This window comes from Dipteris shenzhenensis, chromosome 7 (genome assembly GCF_047967505.1).
Source record: "Dipteris shenzhenensis isolate YYH24624 ecotype China chromosome 7, Dip_SZ_1.0, whole genome shotgun sequence".
Taxonomy (NCBI): Eukaryota; Viridiplantae; Streptophyta; class Polypodiopsida; order Gleicheniales; family Dipteridaceae; genus Dipteris; species Dipteris shenzhenensis.
Window position 1 is genome coordinate 33,426,367 of NC_141602.1, and position 18,490 is coordinate 33,444,856.

Sequence of the window (18,490 nt, forward strand, 5' to 3'; positions counted from 1 at the left end):
GTATCATAATCTCCCTTCCCAAAATCATTGCTAGTTGGCCAGTCTCTTGGCATTTTCACTGCCTTGCATTTGAATCAGCTATAATGAAGAATGTTGCCTGCCTTTGCACCCTCTTAGAGTTATCGTCAACATAATCTAATTTCATGGACCCCGAAACTTGAGACTTGGAGATTCCCATATCCCACCAGCGGTAGCTGTCTTGTCCACTCAACACTAGTAAGAGCCGGTCCCCATCGACCGGTAAAAGAAGTCTTTTCGGAGGTTCAATTTTTTCCCTCTGTCTTCTTCGAGCCCCATGATGAAATAGGATATATTCACCACCCTACATTTAATGCAAGAATTGACAACTTTTTTTGGACCTGACTATGCAGTTTACATCCCAAAATTGGTGCTAAAATTGCAAAGTCGGCATCTACATTTACTGGGGGGTGCCCCTAGTGGCCCATTGGACTTGCTCTACTTTTCTAGTTAAGTATCTCCATGAAAATCGGAGTGGGGCCTATTTTCCCCATCTAGTAAAATTGTACGCATCAAGTATGTATATATATATATATATATACATGTATATATATATATATATATATATATATGTATGTATGTATGTATGTATGTATGTATGTATGTATGTGTGTGTGTGTGTGTGTGTGTGTGTGTGTGTGTGTGTGTGTGTGTGTGTGTGTGTGTGTGTGTGTGTGTGTGTGTGTGTGTGTGTGTGTGTGTGTGTGTGTGTGTGTGTGTGTGTGTGTGTGTACTAAAACTACTAAAACTATACGCATCACATAATGTTGATCAATTTTTGGCATACCCCCCCCAAAATCAAGACCCCCATTGCAAAGAAAGGTAAGGAACACAAGTGCTTGTTCTAATGCTCATGAGACAACAAAATGCATGAAATGGGCAACCAACGGGGTCCTACTTCTGATGTATGTATGTACATACACACATACATACATACATGCATACATATATATATATATATATATATATATATATACATAGATGCATGTATATATATATGTATATGTTGATGCATATATGTATATATTGATCATACAATTTTAATAGATGGAGAAAATGGACGTGAAAACCATCTAAATTGGTTCTTGCCATTCGATTTGATATATGGCATGACCCCATTTGGATTTGTAAGTCCAAAGATATGGCATCTTGCTTTTAGGGCCTGAATGCCTGAAATAGGTAGCGCGTCAACGTGCTGCCTATTTCATGCATTTAGGCCTCACAAGTAGGTCCCCATTGGCAACAAATGGGGTCCTACTTTTGAGGCCTAAATGCATGAAATAGGTAGTAACCTGCATCTTTGGACTTGCATATCCAAATGGGATCATGTCATATATCAAATCGAACATCAAATCGAACGACAAGAGCGAATTTTGATGGTTTCCATGTCCATTTTCTCCATCTACTAAAACTATATTCATAAAATAATGTTGTTTATCAATTTTTGGCATAACCCCCCCCAAAATCAAGACCTCCATTGCAAAGAAAGTTAAGGAACACAAGTTCTTGTTCTTATGCTCGTGAGACAACAAAATGCATGAAATAGGCAACCAATGGGGTCCTACTTTTGCTGTATGTATGTATGTATGTATGTACATACATATATATCTATATATGTATATATATGTATGTATATATATATGCATATATATATGTATGTATGTATGTATGTATGTATGTATGTATATATGTATGTATGTATGTGTATATTGATGTATATATTCATGCATATAGTTTTGATAGATGGAGAAAATAGGCATGAAAACCATCTAAATTGGCTCTTGCCATTCGATTTGATGTATGACATGACCCCATTTGGATTTGTAAGTCCAAAGATACGGGGTCCTACTTTTAGGGCCTGAATGCCTGAAATAGGTAGTGTGGACTACACGGGGTCCTACTTTTAAGGCCTAAATGCATGAAATAGGCAGCACATTGACGCACTGACTATTTTAAGCATTCAGGCCCTAGAAGTAAGACCCCGTATCTTTAGACTTACAAATCCAAATGGGGTCATATCATACATCAAATCGAACGGCAAGAGCTAATTTAGATGGTTTTCATGCCTATTTTCTCCATCTAATAAAACTATACGCATCAAAGTGTAGAATCCCGTAGGATAGAATAGATGCATCTTGCAAGATCTATGAGAGCACAATGAAACAAAATGGTAGTTCTCTATTATGCATTGTGAGAGAGAGGACTCTCTCTTATAAAAAGGGGGAGAAGGTAATACCTTCCCTACATAAGTGGCAATCAACCCCTACATCAGTGGGAATCAGTCCCTACATCAGTGGGATTGCCTTTGGCTTACATCATCACTTAGGTCACACACTAGACACATCATAGCACTTGATGTGCCTTTACAACACACACAAACACACATGTGACTCCCCTAGATGCACACATGCACCATAAAGCAAGCCCTTGATCATACTTATCCCAACATACCCTCCTCAAGGGGTTGCCTCTTGCAGTGTCAAGGATACATCTAGTATCATAGTTTCTCATGCCATCTCATGGTGGTCAAGGATAAATCTATGGCTAGGATATCATGCTAGCAAGGGTTCCCAAGGGTGTAAGGTTCACAAAAATGGGATATTCAAACACATATCAGATGGTCTACATCATATGGTGACCAGAGGTTATTTACAAAAGACATAACATATGATATTCTTTTTGGAGTACTACTCTAGGCAAAGAACTTCAAAATTTGACCAAGTGATGATAAACAAAAATTCAAAAGACAAAGTGCTTAAAAAGGATAGTCTTCATAGGAGGCCTCATCTTGTGGAGGCACATCAACTGAATGTAGATTGGCAGTTTTTGACTTTGTAGTTGCTTCCTTTTTGGCTTTACAATACTTTTCATGGTGATTGTTTTTGCCACAATGTTTGCAAGGATTGATCTTGAAGTAATCTTTTGAGAGGTGATTAGTCTTCCCACAATGTCTGCAAGGTGAAAACTTGCCCTTTTGAGTTTTTATGGCATAGGCTGTGTCATTGCCTCTCCAGAGTTCCATGTACCTTTCTTCTTCTTGAAGAGCAGTAATAAGACCTTCAAGAGTAGGATTAGGAAGATTTTTCAAAGTGGTAAGTACATGATCATAATCTTCAAGCATACTTTTGAGCAACACTGCCATTACATCATTTGTAGTGATTGGAGAGTTGATAGAAGCAAGTTGAGTCATGAGACTCCGCATGTGATTGACATGGGCAACCAAAGGAGTGCCACTAGCCTTCAAAGAAAGCAATCTTAAGTGACAATTTTGAGATGTGAGAGCTAGCACCAAAAATAATATCAAGCTTCTGCCAAGCTTCAGAAGGAGACTCCAAATCAGAAATGTGATGAATATAGTCATCTCCTAAGCCAAGAGCAATGATGCCATAGGATTTCTCCTCTCTAGCAGGATCTCATGTCAGGTGTGTCAGAACTGAGGATTCTCTAGCATTAGAGGCTATTGAGGGAGAAATTGAAGCAGGTTTGACAAGCCCCTAGAGGTTTTCCCTCATCAATGCAAACTTAACTTTCATCTGCCATGTGTGAAAGCCTTTACCATTGAACTTATCCATATTCAAGAAGGTAGCCATGAGAGGGTCTAACCCAAAATGGGTAGTGTCTTCTCTCTTACAAGGCTAGAAAGAGTTGAAAAACTTCAAAGTACAAGCATTTAATGTAGCAAAGACTTGTAACCAAATTCCATACTACAAATCATAATGGAAATGATGCTTCAACTTGCATGCTTCATAGAGGTGGCTAAATGAAAGTATTCCAAGCAAATCTAGGTATAGCAACTTAAAGGAAAGTTGTAGCCACAGTTGTATTGATGCTATTCAACACTTTAAAACATCAGAAATGCTAAAGTAGCATCTAATGTAGCATCAAACTCACAACATTGTCAAAACTATCCAAAACAGAGGCCTGAACTTGGAGGGTGCAATTCTCATAGCTCATAGCTCTATTCAAGGGGATTTTTATGTAGGAAGAAAGGCCTTATGCACAGAAGGTCCTCCACCAAGGAAGGGCACAATGTTGCACCAGGTCGCCATAGCCAAGCTTGAGAAAACCGACTCGTTTTTTGTCTGTTGCGCCTCCATTTCTTGACCAAACGGTCTCAGATTTCATCAACAGCTTGCTTGTAGTGTCATGCAGCTTGAGCTCAGAGGAATTTGCAGATGGGTAAGCATAGAGGCGGCATTACGCAAAAGATCGACGAGCAGTCTTCATGTTGGCATTGCGCGTACAAAGGGAATCTCCTTAATTGCTTGTAGCTAGAAGGTCGCCCGTACACTAGGAGTCTGCAGCTCAAAGGGTTTCAGCAATGGTCACATATAATGGGAGAACTGAGCTCTCACAGATTTTGGGAAGGAGGAAAATGGAGAAGATGAAGAAGCTTTGAGAAACTAGTAGTTTATGCTAGAGAAAGCATCTAATGCTAGGCTAGGCTAGATCTAGAACCTAAAGCTTTGATACCAAGTGTAGAATCTCGTAGGATAGAATAGATGCATCTTGCAAGAGGTGTGAGAGCACAATGAAACAAAATAATAGTTCTTTATTATGGATTGTGAGAGAGAGGACTCTTTGGCTTACATCATCACTTAGGTCACACACTACACATCATAGCACTTGATGTGCCTTTACAACACACACAAACACACATGTGACCCCTAGATGCACACATGCACCATAGAGCAAGCTCTTGATCATACTTATCCCAACACAAAGAATGTTTTTTATCAATTTTTAGCATACACCCCCCAAAATCAAGACCCCTATTGCAAAGAAAGGCAAGGAACACAAGTTCTTGTTCTTATGCTCATGAGACAACAAAGAAGAGGCTTGGCATCCCAGAAATGGTAGCGTGTCAACGCGTTGCCATTTTAGGGTTACCAAGCCTCTTTTTTGTTGTCTCATGAGCATACATATGGAGGTTATTATACAATATAACCAAGCAGTAGTCTTGAAGTAGTTATACAATTTGGATGCATCAAGAGCATTCATATAGCAAGGAAGAATATAATAATTTAATACATTTATTTTTTTTCAATACGTATTGCTAGTGAGGCTACAAAAAACAGGCTCTACCCCTCATGATATCTCTCGATACAGAATATGAGATTGCTTGATGCTTAGATTGTAGCTAGCAGTGTTGCGTGGGCAGAGCCACTATATGCCTTAAGTGCTAGAATGTGCAAATCATGGCCAAAATCAAGATCCCTTACAAATTCCCTGAGGGCCATCATATCCACATTTTTTTCCTTTTACTGCTACACACATGTCACCTTCAGTTGAGGGTAGAACCATTCGTCATCACAGGCAGCAGGTTCATGGGACCCCATCCCATGATCGAAGGCATTATTCAAAGACAAAGTATTTCTGACCATTCCCAAATCGAGTTTGCCAATTCCCAATCTAATTGATTTCATTTACTGGACTTGCAATGCCTGCTGCAAAACCCTTGCTTAAGCTTGAATGAGCCTCTTGATTTTGGGGGTGTGATGGTCGAAAATGGCAACGCATTAAGGCATTATTCAAAGATAGTATTTTTGACCATTCCCAATCGAGTTTGCCAATTCCTAATCTGATTGATTTCATTTACTGGACTTGCAAGGCCTGCAAAGCCCCTACTTAAGCTTGAATAAGCCTCTTCATTTTGGGGGTGTAATGGTCGAAAATGGCAGCACGTTAAGCTTTGCAAGCATTGCAAGTCTAGTAAATGAAATCAATCAGATTAGGAATTGGCAAACTTGATTCGGAAATGGTAAAAAATACTTTGTCTTTGAATACTACCTTAACGCGCTGCCATTTTCAACCATTACACCCCCAAAATCAAGAGGCTCATTCAAGCTTAAGCAAGGGCTTTGCAGGCATTGCAAGTCCAGTAAATGAAATCAATTGTTAACGCACTGCCATTTTTGACCATGACACACCCAAAATCAAGAGGCTCATTCAAGCTTAAGCAAGGGCTTTGCAGGTCTTGTTTTTGGGTGGAAAAAGCATGAAAATGGCAGTGCATTAGCGTGCTACCATTTTCATGCTTCCCCCCTCTAAAAACAAGATCCCCAACCTTTTCATTGGAGACACCAAAATGAGGTAAGATCAAAATCTTGTAGATGTACATGGCCTTCAAACTGGTCAATGAGGGAGAGTGCACTGTTGAAGGAGCTTGCCAATGAGGGGAAGGATGACGTGAGGAGTAGAGGAGCTAGCCAATGAGGGGAGGGATGGTCTTGGAATCGCCAACAATAAGCAAGATGCAAGGAGGTGAGAAGACAAAGAAGCAAGGAGGTAAGGAGGTGAGGAAGCAAGGAGGTGAGGAGGCAAGAGGCAGTCTTAAAGGGAAACAAGAGGGTCGAGGTGGCCGAAAGGAGTAAGCAGGAAAGGGAGGGATGGAGATGTGGCCATTAATGAGGAGGGGAGCAAGGAGTGGAGGAGAGGAGTGGTGAGGTGGCAGCAACAAAGAGTGGAGCGATGGTGAGGGAAGGATGGATTGAGTCTTTTATGCCATTCGTGATGCTAACATGAGGGGTGGAGTGGAGAGGGAGAGTCGATGTGAGGAAGCCATTAGTGAGGACTGTAGCAGTTCTCCATTAAGTACATGCATAATCTACTCTCTATTAATAATTGCATGCATGCCATTACAATAAATAAATGCATGCATGCAATGGTTACAATAATCCACGTCTTATCTCTTCTCTATTCATGATTAGAGGTTGAAGAAGCTTATGAAATCATTACTGTTGAACTATGTATATAAAATAGAATGCAGAATGAAAGATTTGAGGCCACACAAAGGGCCTTGCAATCATATTTCATATGGGGATGCATGAGCACTCTTACCAACTCTAGTCTTGTTGAGTGCATGGCAACCACCTGTTCAATATTACATCATCCACGTTTAGATTTGTCATGAGTGGATGCATGATCTTTGAATTTCGTATATTGATAAAGGGCTAATATTGTATTTCACATGGGGATGCATGAGCACTATTAGTATACAAAATTCAAAGAGAAGATGATGCAACTCCAGTCTCGTTGAGTCCATGGCAACCCCCTGTTCACTATCACATCATCTAGCTTTAGATTCGTCATGAGTGGTTGCATGATCGTCTCTTTGAATGGAATGATATTGACTATCTTTTTCATGGTCCAAATGTTTTTTACAAAAAGGATGAATATATGAATCCAAGGGAGAGTTGCCACATGTATGACACAGAGTTTGAGGCAAGAAGAGGAATGCAAACATTATGCTGCTGCCATGCGACTCTGCATTCTTTCCTTTTTTTAATCGTTCCATTCTCCCAACCTTAGACATGAATTTATGGTATCATGTCCTCAATTTTTCAATCAATAATATAATAATTGTTTCACCCAAGAATCCAACCTAATAGTACAATCATTGTTTCCACTAATAAATTTTCAACCGGTAATATGGTCCCCAACACACCAAAAATCATTTATTCAATAAAATAGGTGTGCTGGGGTGGCCAATTAAGGTAATAGAAAAGGTTGAGTAATTGGGGGGGGTCGATTAAACTAAGTGGGGGTGGATGGATAAATAATTAGGGGGGCTAGGAAAGGCTAGGCCCCCATCTTACCTCTGCTCACTCCATCTGCCACTCAGGTCCCGACTCCCTCTCCTACCTGCTTTGCTCCATCCCCCCCCCACTCGGATGGCAAGCTCTACCTTCTTCCTCCCACCCACCAGCACCCCCTTCTCACCCACGTGCTCCTACTTTCCCGCTCTGCTTTTGCCCCCTTCTTCCTCCTCCATCCTCGTTCTCCCTCCTCCGAGCACCAGCAACATTGCCCAGCATCTCTTCCATGCAACATCTATGCATGAAAGTAGAGAAACAGCCCTGTCCCTGCATGAATGATTCCTTCCATGCTCCTCCTACAGCTGTAGCACATGACCATCTTTACATATTTTCAATCATATATTCTACCTTGTGATCTGTCATTATCTTGATGTGTGGATCTTCAATTTGAGTAGTGTTTGCTTTTTTTATCGCAAATTATATGTATTGTTGTGTCTCTACCTCTCCACAATGACTCAAATGTGATAGTATGAGGATAAAAGAGAAGTTAATTGTGAGTTTCAAGCATGCCTTCATTGTTGGAATATGTTTGATGTGCTTATGATCACATCAATTGTTCTAATGATATTGAGAGGAATAAGATACTGGATGAGGGGCTCACTCGCTCAAAACATATTTAATCTTACTCGCTTTTTTGCAGCTGATCGCTTTTCTCCGCTCGCTTTTTGGTAATCCTCGATTTGAAATAGTACAAGGGATGTCCAAACAATGGAAAATGAACTACATGATGTTGAAATGACACAGGTTAGTATGAAATGTGAGATTTTGAGAATTCAACATGTTTATACTAAATGTGAAATGGTTTGAAATCATGCATAGAGGGGCTCCAACAATTGTGAGAAGAGATTCTAATGATTTTTTTGCCATTGACTTGACAAAAGTTTGGGAGACCTTATGGATATATTTGTTCTACTTTATCATTGTGAACAAGCACATATATTTTTATACTACCTCCTATTGGATTATTTGGGGCATAGATTTTCCTATTGTTAATGTACCTAATAATTAAGTTATTCTCATGATATTTTTCACCTAGATCACTTGCATGCAAAAATGGTGGTACCAAGGAAGCAACGTGTCTTTAAAGATAAGGACATCGAGGAAAATACAGAATGTCATAGGAGACGACATGGAAGTAATCGATTCCAATGCTCCCCTCCCTACCTTCTGAGACTATGGCTATACAACCTCCACAAGATATTGATAGTTAGGTCCTTTGGTGTAAATGTTACATAGTGCTTTTTGGTAAGCCCCTGAATATGAGGAGAAGCCATGGTGTAAGCACTGGACATTGGTAGGATCATAGCTTGCACACTAGATGAGGTGTCATGGTGATTGTTTGATGGTTAGGAGATGGTAGAAGCACTCCCTATTTGCCCACCTAAGCTGGCTATCCATGTTCAATACCTTGGGATAGTCACCTATTGTCTGTCAGTGTAGGCCATGGGTGGTTGTTTGCTGAGCATGTGTGTGTGTTTTGGGGGGCATGGGGAGTAGAGGCTGCCCCCATACACCCGCCACACCAGCTTCAGCGAGGAGTCTGTTCTGCAAGGGGTGAAGGGGGAGTCCCATGTCCACATACCTTGCATCAACATTCTTTGATGCAGGCTACAAGCTTAGAAAACACAGTAGCAGGTTCACAAAATGTAGTAGAGGCATTTCTGTGGTGGCACGTTAAGGAGTTCCTTCAAAAGGAGGTATGGGTGTACCCCCGAGCATCCTCGAAATTATCTTCTTGAAGCTAGTGCTACATGGGAGCTCAGGCTAAAGCGATGCAATGGGAACGGCCCCATTAAATGCCACAACCCTTTCGGAAGCAAATCCAGGGTTGTCTAGGGGAAGCCTCTTATAATTCTAGTAAGAGTGTGAGTACTCTAAGACTCATGCCTCTAAGAGGGCCTCCTCGTGCTCATGCTAAATCTGGAACTCTAGTAGGAGATGCTAAGCCAACATTGCAAAAAGCACGCCCACATGAAAGCTTTGTGATTCGAGCTTGTGAGACAAGGGTGTTGCAGTTGTTTCAGCCAATCGGAAAGAAGCTCGAAGTTTGTGCACACCAATGGTAGGGCTTAAGCAGTGGAATGCTGGGCTAGAATTGGCAAAATCTACAAAGCGAGGCTAGCGGTCAAATGCCATGGAAAATGCTGGACGTAGCATATTGGAGCCATGGGGATGCAAATCCTACATGCTAGCATGTGCACGGAGATGCCCATAGTGCATTGAATGCATTTGGGCCATGGGCTATGGACATGGGAGGGCAATCTTGCCCGTCCATGATCCACCATGGGAGTTGTTTCCACGTAGCCCAGATGTGAGCATCTAGGTACGGGAGCCTTAGTTCACACATAAACGCAGTGGTGGTGGCGTTCAAAGGTCGGGTGCACGACTGGATCACTCTAGATTCGTAAGGTTTGTTGAGCCACCCAGGTGCCGACACCGCCACCAAGATGCGGTGCTCTTTTTGAGTAACCAGGGAGTGCTAGTCTCTAAACACAATAAGACAAGTTTAGCGAATAACTATGATGAGTACTGAACCCGTGCTTTGCATGGGCAAAGGTGCATGACCAGCCTCAACCACTCCCCATTTGAAGGTGGATCTTTGATTCTTAAATTGCTAATCCATTCACTTTGAAATTTTGGCTAACCCATGTCTTTGAGACCTTCCATCTCCTCCTTTCATTCGATTAACCTTCTATCTCCTTCTTCCTCCCGAAGGTGATCTTCCAACGCCTCCTGTGAGACCTTCCATCTCCTCCTTCCTTCTGAAGGTGACCTTCCATCTCCTCTCCTCCCCAAAGCTTGCCTCTTGTCTTTCCACCTCCTCCCCCTCCAAGCCTCCATCCAAGAGCTCCTTCTTTGTGACACTTGGTAGGCTCTTCTCTCCTATCTCTTTTTTTTTGTGTGTGTCCCTGGTAAATACTCACAAAAAAAAGTGTGTCCCTGGTTAATAATTTAAAGATAAAGATATGAGTTTTAGCTAAAGCTATGTAGATAAGCAAATGAATTGAAAAGTAACTTCCGTTTTTGTCGAACCCAAGTTTCGAGAACGGACGTTCCGAAGTTTTGGCAATCAATGGAAACTTCCGACCCTCAAGGTTGTCCTCGCCTCATTTTTCGACTGTCTGTTTGTGTTTCTGTGGCGTCATAGCCATCGTTTGTATGGTTTTGCTACGAGGACTGCTAGGATTATTGCAAATGAGATGGAAAGTGAAAGAGACCGAATGATGGAACCCATTTCACGTTGTTGTACACCTTACGCTTAAGGCTTAGTCTATGTACTTACTAGTTCCTGTCTTGTGTAAACGACAGGCACAAAGCAGGTCATATCACAGGCTATGGATCTTCCGCCCTCAGTTACAACTGTGGCCTTTGACCCTGTAATTCCTCCCCTGAGAGTGCCAGTTCCTGCAGGCAAAGACGATGAGCCATCAAAAGGGCCTTTTGTACTTGCATTTAAAGATGAAGAAACGTGGCGTCATGCTTGGTATAACTGCGAGACTAAGATAGCTGAACAATGCGAGGTTAGAATTCATTTGCTTTTACTAAGAATAACCTTCCTCAAATCCTTTGGACTTGCGGCAGAAACGTATATTTCTTTTCTGCATACCTCACTCCTGAACCTGAACTTCTGTAAGCACTCACGCGTTTGTCCCTTGTAGTAGAGTTATGTTGACACGAAGATTTGAATGAGCACTGTAGGAGCTTTCAAAAGAGTTCAAACGGACGAGTATATAAACTGATAGGTATTTCTAGAAAAGAATCTGAAACTCTTAGCAGTACAAGGGAAGCAACACAATTAGAAAAAGAGGGGGGGGGGAGGGGGGTGGTTCTAGTCAGAGAAGCAACACTTGTGATCTCAATATCATCCCATCACAAGCGGCTGATACGCTGGCTGAACATTAAGCCCCGCACATTATCATATTGATTTTCTGATTCCCCTTATTAGCTTAATTGCAAAGACTTTAATTTTGTTCCAGCTAAGAATCAAAACGAAAAATGGGGAAAGCCCATTTGCTGTTTAATGTTTAATTTGTACGTTTTTGGGACGTCAGCTGGTTCTAGGTAGAGTTTTGGTTTGACCCGTTCCCTTGGTTCCTTGTGTTTGAGTTGGTGTTTCTTTTGTTTCATACGTTTGCATTTGCGTTTATTTGTTATCACACATAATCGAACATAATTCTCTCTCTCTCTCTCTCTCTTTCTTTCTCTCTCTGTTCCTCATTCGTCTTCTTCTTCTTCCTTTTGTCGTTTGGGTTAGAATTTTATAGCTTAATGAGTATTGGGTTTATGCTTGGGTAGCACACTGTGTGGCTTTGCTTACTAAGTTCTCTCTCTTTTCTTTCTTACTCTTGCTTTGTTTCATGTCTCTTCTAAACTCCTTTCTCTTGGTCTCCCCCACCCTCTCTCTCTCTCTCTCTCTCTTGTATCTTACCAAATATCTATCAGGTTGGATATATTATTGTCTTATGAAGGTATGCTTTTATTTTTGTTCCTCTTAATCACTGTTTTTCAGCATGCATCCTGCCAGAGCACTTTCGTGTGGTTGATTTCAGACCCACCCTAAGCTGGAATGTACAAATAGGGGTGAGGGTTGATCGTCTGTTGAGTTACAAGGAAGTTCAAATAGAAACATAGGCATCTAAAATTTAGATCTTTCGGCATGAGTTGAGAGCAAGCTCGCAAAAAGTGTAGTAGGGCAGACAAAGTACTTGCTTTTTAACATTGCCAGGCCGAGAGCATTGGACTATTGCAGACAGTTTCCTTGTTTAAATAGCTTATTTCTGTCATGAGTCCTAACAATTCTATACAAGGCTTACCACTGACTTCACATGCTACTGACAAATAGACTGCTCAGCACTGACAAAAACACCAACCAGGCTCACGTGGATGGTCTTTGCCATATTGAACACATGTAAGATACATGCTGTTGAATAAAAAGCAAAGCCTTGATGACGAAAGAACTGCTGCCATAGATGGTTCAACTCCCTATTTGTGAGCCCCAAAATGGGAACATGGGAATTGACAATCTGTAGGTATTGTGGGGGAGAGTCGACCATCGATGCCTAACATATATAGAAAGCCTACGCTATCAATTTTTAATTCTACATCCTATATCGTAAATGCTAAAACCTAAACCCTTTATCCTTCCTAAAGTACTATTAAATAAAAAAGTATAATTAATAAGTAGATTATTGATAAGAGACTAATATTTATGTAATTGTTGTTGCATGCAGCTTGCTTGTTACAAAGGACTCTCACAAAGGATATGGATATAGATTTTGTTCTAGGGATGGAGGTGATTTTATGTAGCAAAAGAGAAGTACCAGTTACTATTGATGGTATGGATGATAATGTAGCATCATTGGATGGTCCCTATTATGAGGAAGGAAAAGATTTAAGATGGAGCATGCAATTTTTGAAGATTAAAAAAAGGACATGTGGTTTTCAATGATAAAGATAAGGTATACTACAATTTCAAAGGACTTAAAGAATATGCCCCAACGAGCTAAGATTTGTTCCTTCAAATGTGGATGACTTCAATGGACTCAAGTATAGAAGTGACATCTCTATCAGGATTGGATGAATTGATGCATATTGAAAAAGGCAAAGACATCAAAAGTGTTGTCCCTTCATAATTAGATGATTTTAATGCAATCATCTATAGAAGTGACATCTTATCAGAAGTGGATGAGCTTATTGGTACTGAGAAGGATAGCAAGCACTGAAGGTGTTCGCGAAGTAGGAAGATGTGAACACGGTCATTCATAAGTTCACTTTTTTTTCTTTCCTTTATCGATGATTGTTGCCATATGATGTGGGTAAATTACGGGCTTTCGAAAATTTCAAAAAATGGAGGGCTAAGGTTCACATAATTGAAGACATTTTGCACACCGATGGGAAGACACCTTACGAGAATGGGGTGGCTGAAAGAAAGAATAGTGTGATCCTAGAGATGGGGTTGACAATGCTGAGGGAGAAGAAACTTACAAAGGGGCACATCTTGAATAGGACAAAGACTAAGGCAATCAAGGAGAAGACCCTTATTACATATAGAAGCTTGGCATCTTTCATTTGACGATTTTTGGCACAGATTTTATTTTGGTTCCACAGGTACCCATCACGCATACAATAATCCTTATGTCCCCATCCTTCTGCCCATATGTGTGAAAAATGTGGATCATGCTTGTACTTTTCCTTCATAACTGATAGCTCCTCATGATGGGCATATGATATAGCATGAACCTATGTCCTTGCGATAGGGCATCAGCAACCACGTTCTCCTTTGCGGGCGTATGCTGAATCTGAGAATTAAATGCAGCTAGAAAATTAGCCCACCTCAAGTGCTTCTCTCTCACAAGAGGCTGTGTGAGAAAGTAACGAACAATTTGGTGGTCAATTTGGATCAAGAAATTGGCCCCAAAAGGTAATGCTTCAAACTCTCAAGGCATGAATCAGTGCCCTTAGCCCCTTCTCATAGAGATCATAGTTCAGTTTAGCTTCCTTCAATCTTCTACTCTCGTAGACAATTGCATGGCCTTTCTACAACATATTAGCTCCAATACAACCCCCACTGGCATCAGCTTGAACAATAAATGGCTTTTGCGAGTCAGGCATTACTAAGGCAGGCGATGATGTTAGAGCTTCCTTTAATTGTTCAAAGCTGATTTTTCTTTGTCCCCCCAAGTAAAAGCTTTTCCCTTCCTTCTTAAATCATGTAAGGGTGATGCTTTGTGAGAAAAGTGGTATATAAACCTTCTGTAATATGAGCATAACGCAAGAAATGATTTCACATCATGCATTTATGCTTGTTCATAAGGATGACAGGAAGACACTAGATCCCAGAAGTAGAAAGTGCATATTCATGGGGTACAATGAAGAGTCAAAAGCAAGTCGGTTCTTTGACCCGGAGAAGTAGATACTCGTAAGCCGGGATGCTATCTTCAAAGAGATGGAGCCCCATCCAAAGGTCGCAGCATAGGAGGCTCTAATAGTATCCTTGCAAGCACCTAGGCTGGCTATTATGAAAGGGAAAGATAATGTGGTAGAGCGAAAGGATTCAGAGTCCAAGACAAAGGAGTCCAAAGATTCTAGCAAAGGAGAAGTGGCTTCCATATTGGTATCTGAAGACCTTGCAAGATTCTAAAGTGACAGATTTTGAAGAGACAAATTGGAGGTGAGGAGACCCTGTCAAGAATGGCAGGCTGCTATGGAGGTGGAGATTGAATCTATTATGAAGAACCGTAGCTGGGACTTGGTGGAAAGACTTGTGAAGCGGAAGGTAATATATGCCAATTGAGTGTACAAGGTGAAGAACAAATCTGATGGCAATGTGGATAAGTACAAGGTGAGGCTGGTGGTCAAAAGGATATGCTTTAGTGGAGGGTTTTGATTTTGATGAGACTTTTTATCCTAATAACATAGATGGTGGCCATACCTCTCAATCGTGTTCGCGAAGTCTCTTCCTAGAGACCAGCTAAAGCACCTCATACGATGCATGGCTATAGGGCCTAGGCATGTGGTGAATCATTGAGAGGGGGTGTTAGTGACGTCAAGCAGCCTAGGACCAACACTCTTCACTCTAAGACATTGTGTCCTATACCATGTCGCCCCATTTGCGCATGGATGTCTTTAGGGAAACGCATGAATAAATGAGTTCTACGTTAACTAGGTATTCTCAGGAGGCCCCACTCCCAAGAATGCCCCAAATGAGCTAAGGCTCACACTTATATAGGCATAGTGTGTCGTTAGATTAACTTGACCTCCTTGACACTAGCCATATGTTTGAAATTGTCAATAGTGCCAAGTCAACGAAGCTGAGTGCTTGAGTTGTGGTGGCATGTTGCATCCTTTGGAGATACCTGAAAATACATCAAAGAGTTTTTCTATGGACTTTGTGGTAGGATTACCATGGATGTCTCATGGGCATGATGCACTTTGGTGATCGTGGATCAACTCATCAAATTGTCACGGTTCATTCCTACAAAAGAGAATATTTCAGCCACAACTGCTTGCTCATTGGTTTGTGAAAAAGTTGTTTAGCTTGTATGGCTTAGCAGCTGAAACAATTAGTTAGAGAGGTGCTAAGTTTACTGGACATTTTTGGGCTGTGTTCTAGAAATTGGACACTCTTAGTATGGGTTTGTTTAATCATGTCTGAGGGGCTGCCACATGGATAGCAGCAAGGCTGTCATGTGGACAACATATCTGGAAGAATACCTGAAGCCTTTCGGGAGCATGGATCAGCACTGTGGAGTAGGCGACTGGCAAAGGCATGTCCAAGAGCAGGGCAGTGGCTAGATGGAGCTCCAGAAAAAGGTGATGAGGATGCAAACAGATGGTGCCTATGTACAAGCAGATGGCAGGGCATATGAGGAGTGAATCTGGCCTGGAAGAGGCGGATCTGGAGCAGCACACATGGCGCAGTATGGCGGGGGTCTATTGGCAGGTTCCGGCCTGGATAGACAGCTGGTTGGGCTGGGCATAGCCAGCCAACCAGGCCTATTTATAGGCTGGGTACAAAGCTTGGCCTTGCATGGAAGTTGTTTTGTGTGCCCCTTTGGGGCGGTTTTTGAGGCGGTAGAGTTGGCCCAGGGAGGGGCTGTTTGGGTCGGCCAGATTCCCCTCTCCTGGTCGGTCTTTTTGAGCAGGCCCTTGGGCGTATAAAAGGTGGCCCTTGGGGCCTCATACCACATCTTCTGGCCAGCCAATCCACCAGCAGCAGGAGTAGCAGCAGGGCTATCTTTGGGCCTATGTTCAGGAGGAGAAAGAGACCTTGAAGCTGCAGACGTAGCTCACAGGAGGCTGCCCACCTAGGCTGTACCCAGGCAGTAAGGTGGAGAGACCACGGACGGACAGAGAGTCTACATATGCTCAGTGGAGCACGCGGGCTCAGAGATCTACAGGTGCTAGGCATTTAGCAGGAGAACCTTTTGGTATTGTATCTTGTCCAGTTTGTGGACGGATGGAAATATATAATGTTGCTTCTATATTTGTCTCTGTGCATTGTCTATTTGCTAGTCTGCACACACACATGAATGTTGAAAAAGTACACACTTGATGAAGCATTGACTCCCTAGTGAACACTTCTGGGTGTAATTTCTGGGCTAACTATCAGTCTTCCACTGCAGGATACCCTCTGTGTGAGAGAGGTCCACTTTTCTAACATTTCATTTCCTCTATTACGTTTTCCACGGATTTTATACATTAGTGTTATCTGGCTACATCCACTTTACAGTGATTGTATACATAGAATAAAACTTCCAAGTTTGGATGCATTTAGTTTTCCTGTTCTTTTGAGCAGCTTAGTCTTCCTCTCCCATGTGGGTTTTTGTTTGTAAATATGGGGTCATCCTTTTCCTTATCCGTTGCTTTTGTTTACTTTTGTAGCAAATGACGGCCACGTGTCGGTGATTGCAGGCGGGTGCAAGAATGGGCTGCTCAATCAATGCTGCGAAAAAATGCCAGCCTGCTTGGTGGCATAATGTGTTTCATTTTTTAAATAAATCAAAATCTGGAACAGAAAATAGAGAGGCCTGTGAGGAGAGAGAGATGCTTGTTTGCATTGCAGATGCTAAGGAGAAGTGCACTGAGTATGCTAAAGATACATGCAAGGCAGTATTTTCTGAAGCAAGGATAGCTGATCCAAGCCTGCCATTGGAGTCAAGGTTCCAACAGAATTACAGACGTGTAAAGCGGTTGTCAAAGAAGGATGTTCCCAGGCCTGTCCATAAAGGGGACAAATCAGTTGCACACAACTTCACTGAATCAGAAACATCTATTTTTGAAGTGGACGATGATACCGGAAGAACAAATTTTCAAGGAAAGATACTGGTGGGTGATGAACATTGTCAAAGAACTTGGGAAGGACCTGTGTGGGTTGATGGCATTGTACATTGGGAATTTCCGGAAAGTGAAGAACTCACAGGATGGGAGGGAGGTCTAGTATGGCCAAAAATACGTATTCAAAGCTTTGAAACACTTGAAGGTGATAAAGTGAAGCCTGTGGTGGCAGTAAAGCAACCTTTCTGGAAACAATATGAATTTTTTTTAAAGCGGAAACTGCAATAGGATTTCATTCTGTCGCTGGTAATGATGCCTTTCTGTGTTGATATCTGCACATTTGTGAAGCACAATGGTCATAGGATCCCAGCACAAAATGGTGACAAAAAACCCCACGGTACAGTCTTGAGAGGCTAGCATTCACCAACACTAGCACTAAGTACACTATCAGTAACTGGAGTAAGCAGACCTAGTAAGAGATAGTGCTAATTAGTACTAGATAGAGATAGTTCTTGCTAGTACTTCTTAGTGGTGCATCTAGTGCTAGTTAATGCTAATTTGTAGTGCTTCTAGTGCTAGTTAGTGAAAATTAGAGGTTATTATAGTGAGTGCTAATCTTGGGGGGCTTGCAAAAAAAAAAGTGACCATCACATGAGTTCAACATAAGATATTATTGAATTCTCTTTTTTGGATGTAAATTTATAGAAATATTATTTTTTATTTTTTATTTTTGGATAGAAAAAATATTTTATATCAACTTGAGTAAACTTTGTACATCATCAGAGTTCATCCAAAACAAGTGAGCTGATCTTACATAGGCTTACTCTCTTACAAAAAGAGTGGCAACAGCAAAAAACAGTAGATTCCTCAGTAAATATTGAGAGATGCTTCAGGAACATGGAAGGAGAAATCGGTGGATTCCTCATTGTAGTCAGTAGTGGGAACAATGACGGCAAGAACAATAGTAATAGCAACAACAGGAACATCCTAGGTAGGGTCAATAGACATCTTCTCAGTATCTTGTATCTGAGAGGAGAGAGTAGCATCAGCTAACATCTGAGCAGAAGGAATCTAAGTGGAGGGACCAGTAGCAAGCA

The 18,490-nt window shown here is 41.5% G+C and overlaps 1 protein-coding gene across 1 annotated transcript; it reads left to right on the forward strand.

The window, feature by feature from the left end:
* Nucleotides 1-10,646: 10,646 nt before the first annotated feature.
* LOC147900249 (uncharacterized) lies at nucleotides 10,647-17,691 on the forward strand. Its single transcript, XM_087377247.1, has 3 exons — nucleotides 10,647-10,711; nucleotides 10,926-11,137; nucleotides 17,031-17,691. The coding sequence occupies exons 1-3, from the start codon at nucleotides 10,690-10,692 to the stop codon at nucleotides 17,679-17,681; spliced, it is 885 nt and encodes a 294-aa protein (XP_087233373.1). The 5' UTR covers nucleotides 10,647-10,689; the 3' UTR covers nucleotides 17,682-17,691.
* Nucleotides 17,692-18,490: the final 799 nt, after the last annotated feature.

Coding starts and splice junctions, on each gene's coding strand:
- LOC147900249 (XM_087377247.1), top strand. CDS start 10,690: ATGGAAACTTCCGACCCTCAAG. Junction 10,712..10,925: donor GGAAACTTCCGACCCTCAAG/GTTGTCCTCGCC, acceptor TGTAAACGACAG/GCACAAAGCAGGTCATATCA. Junction 11,138..17,030: donor AGATAGCTGAACAATGCGAG/GTTAGAATTCAT, acceptor CGGTGATTGCAG/GCGGGTGCAAGAATGGGCTG.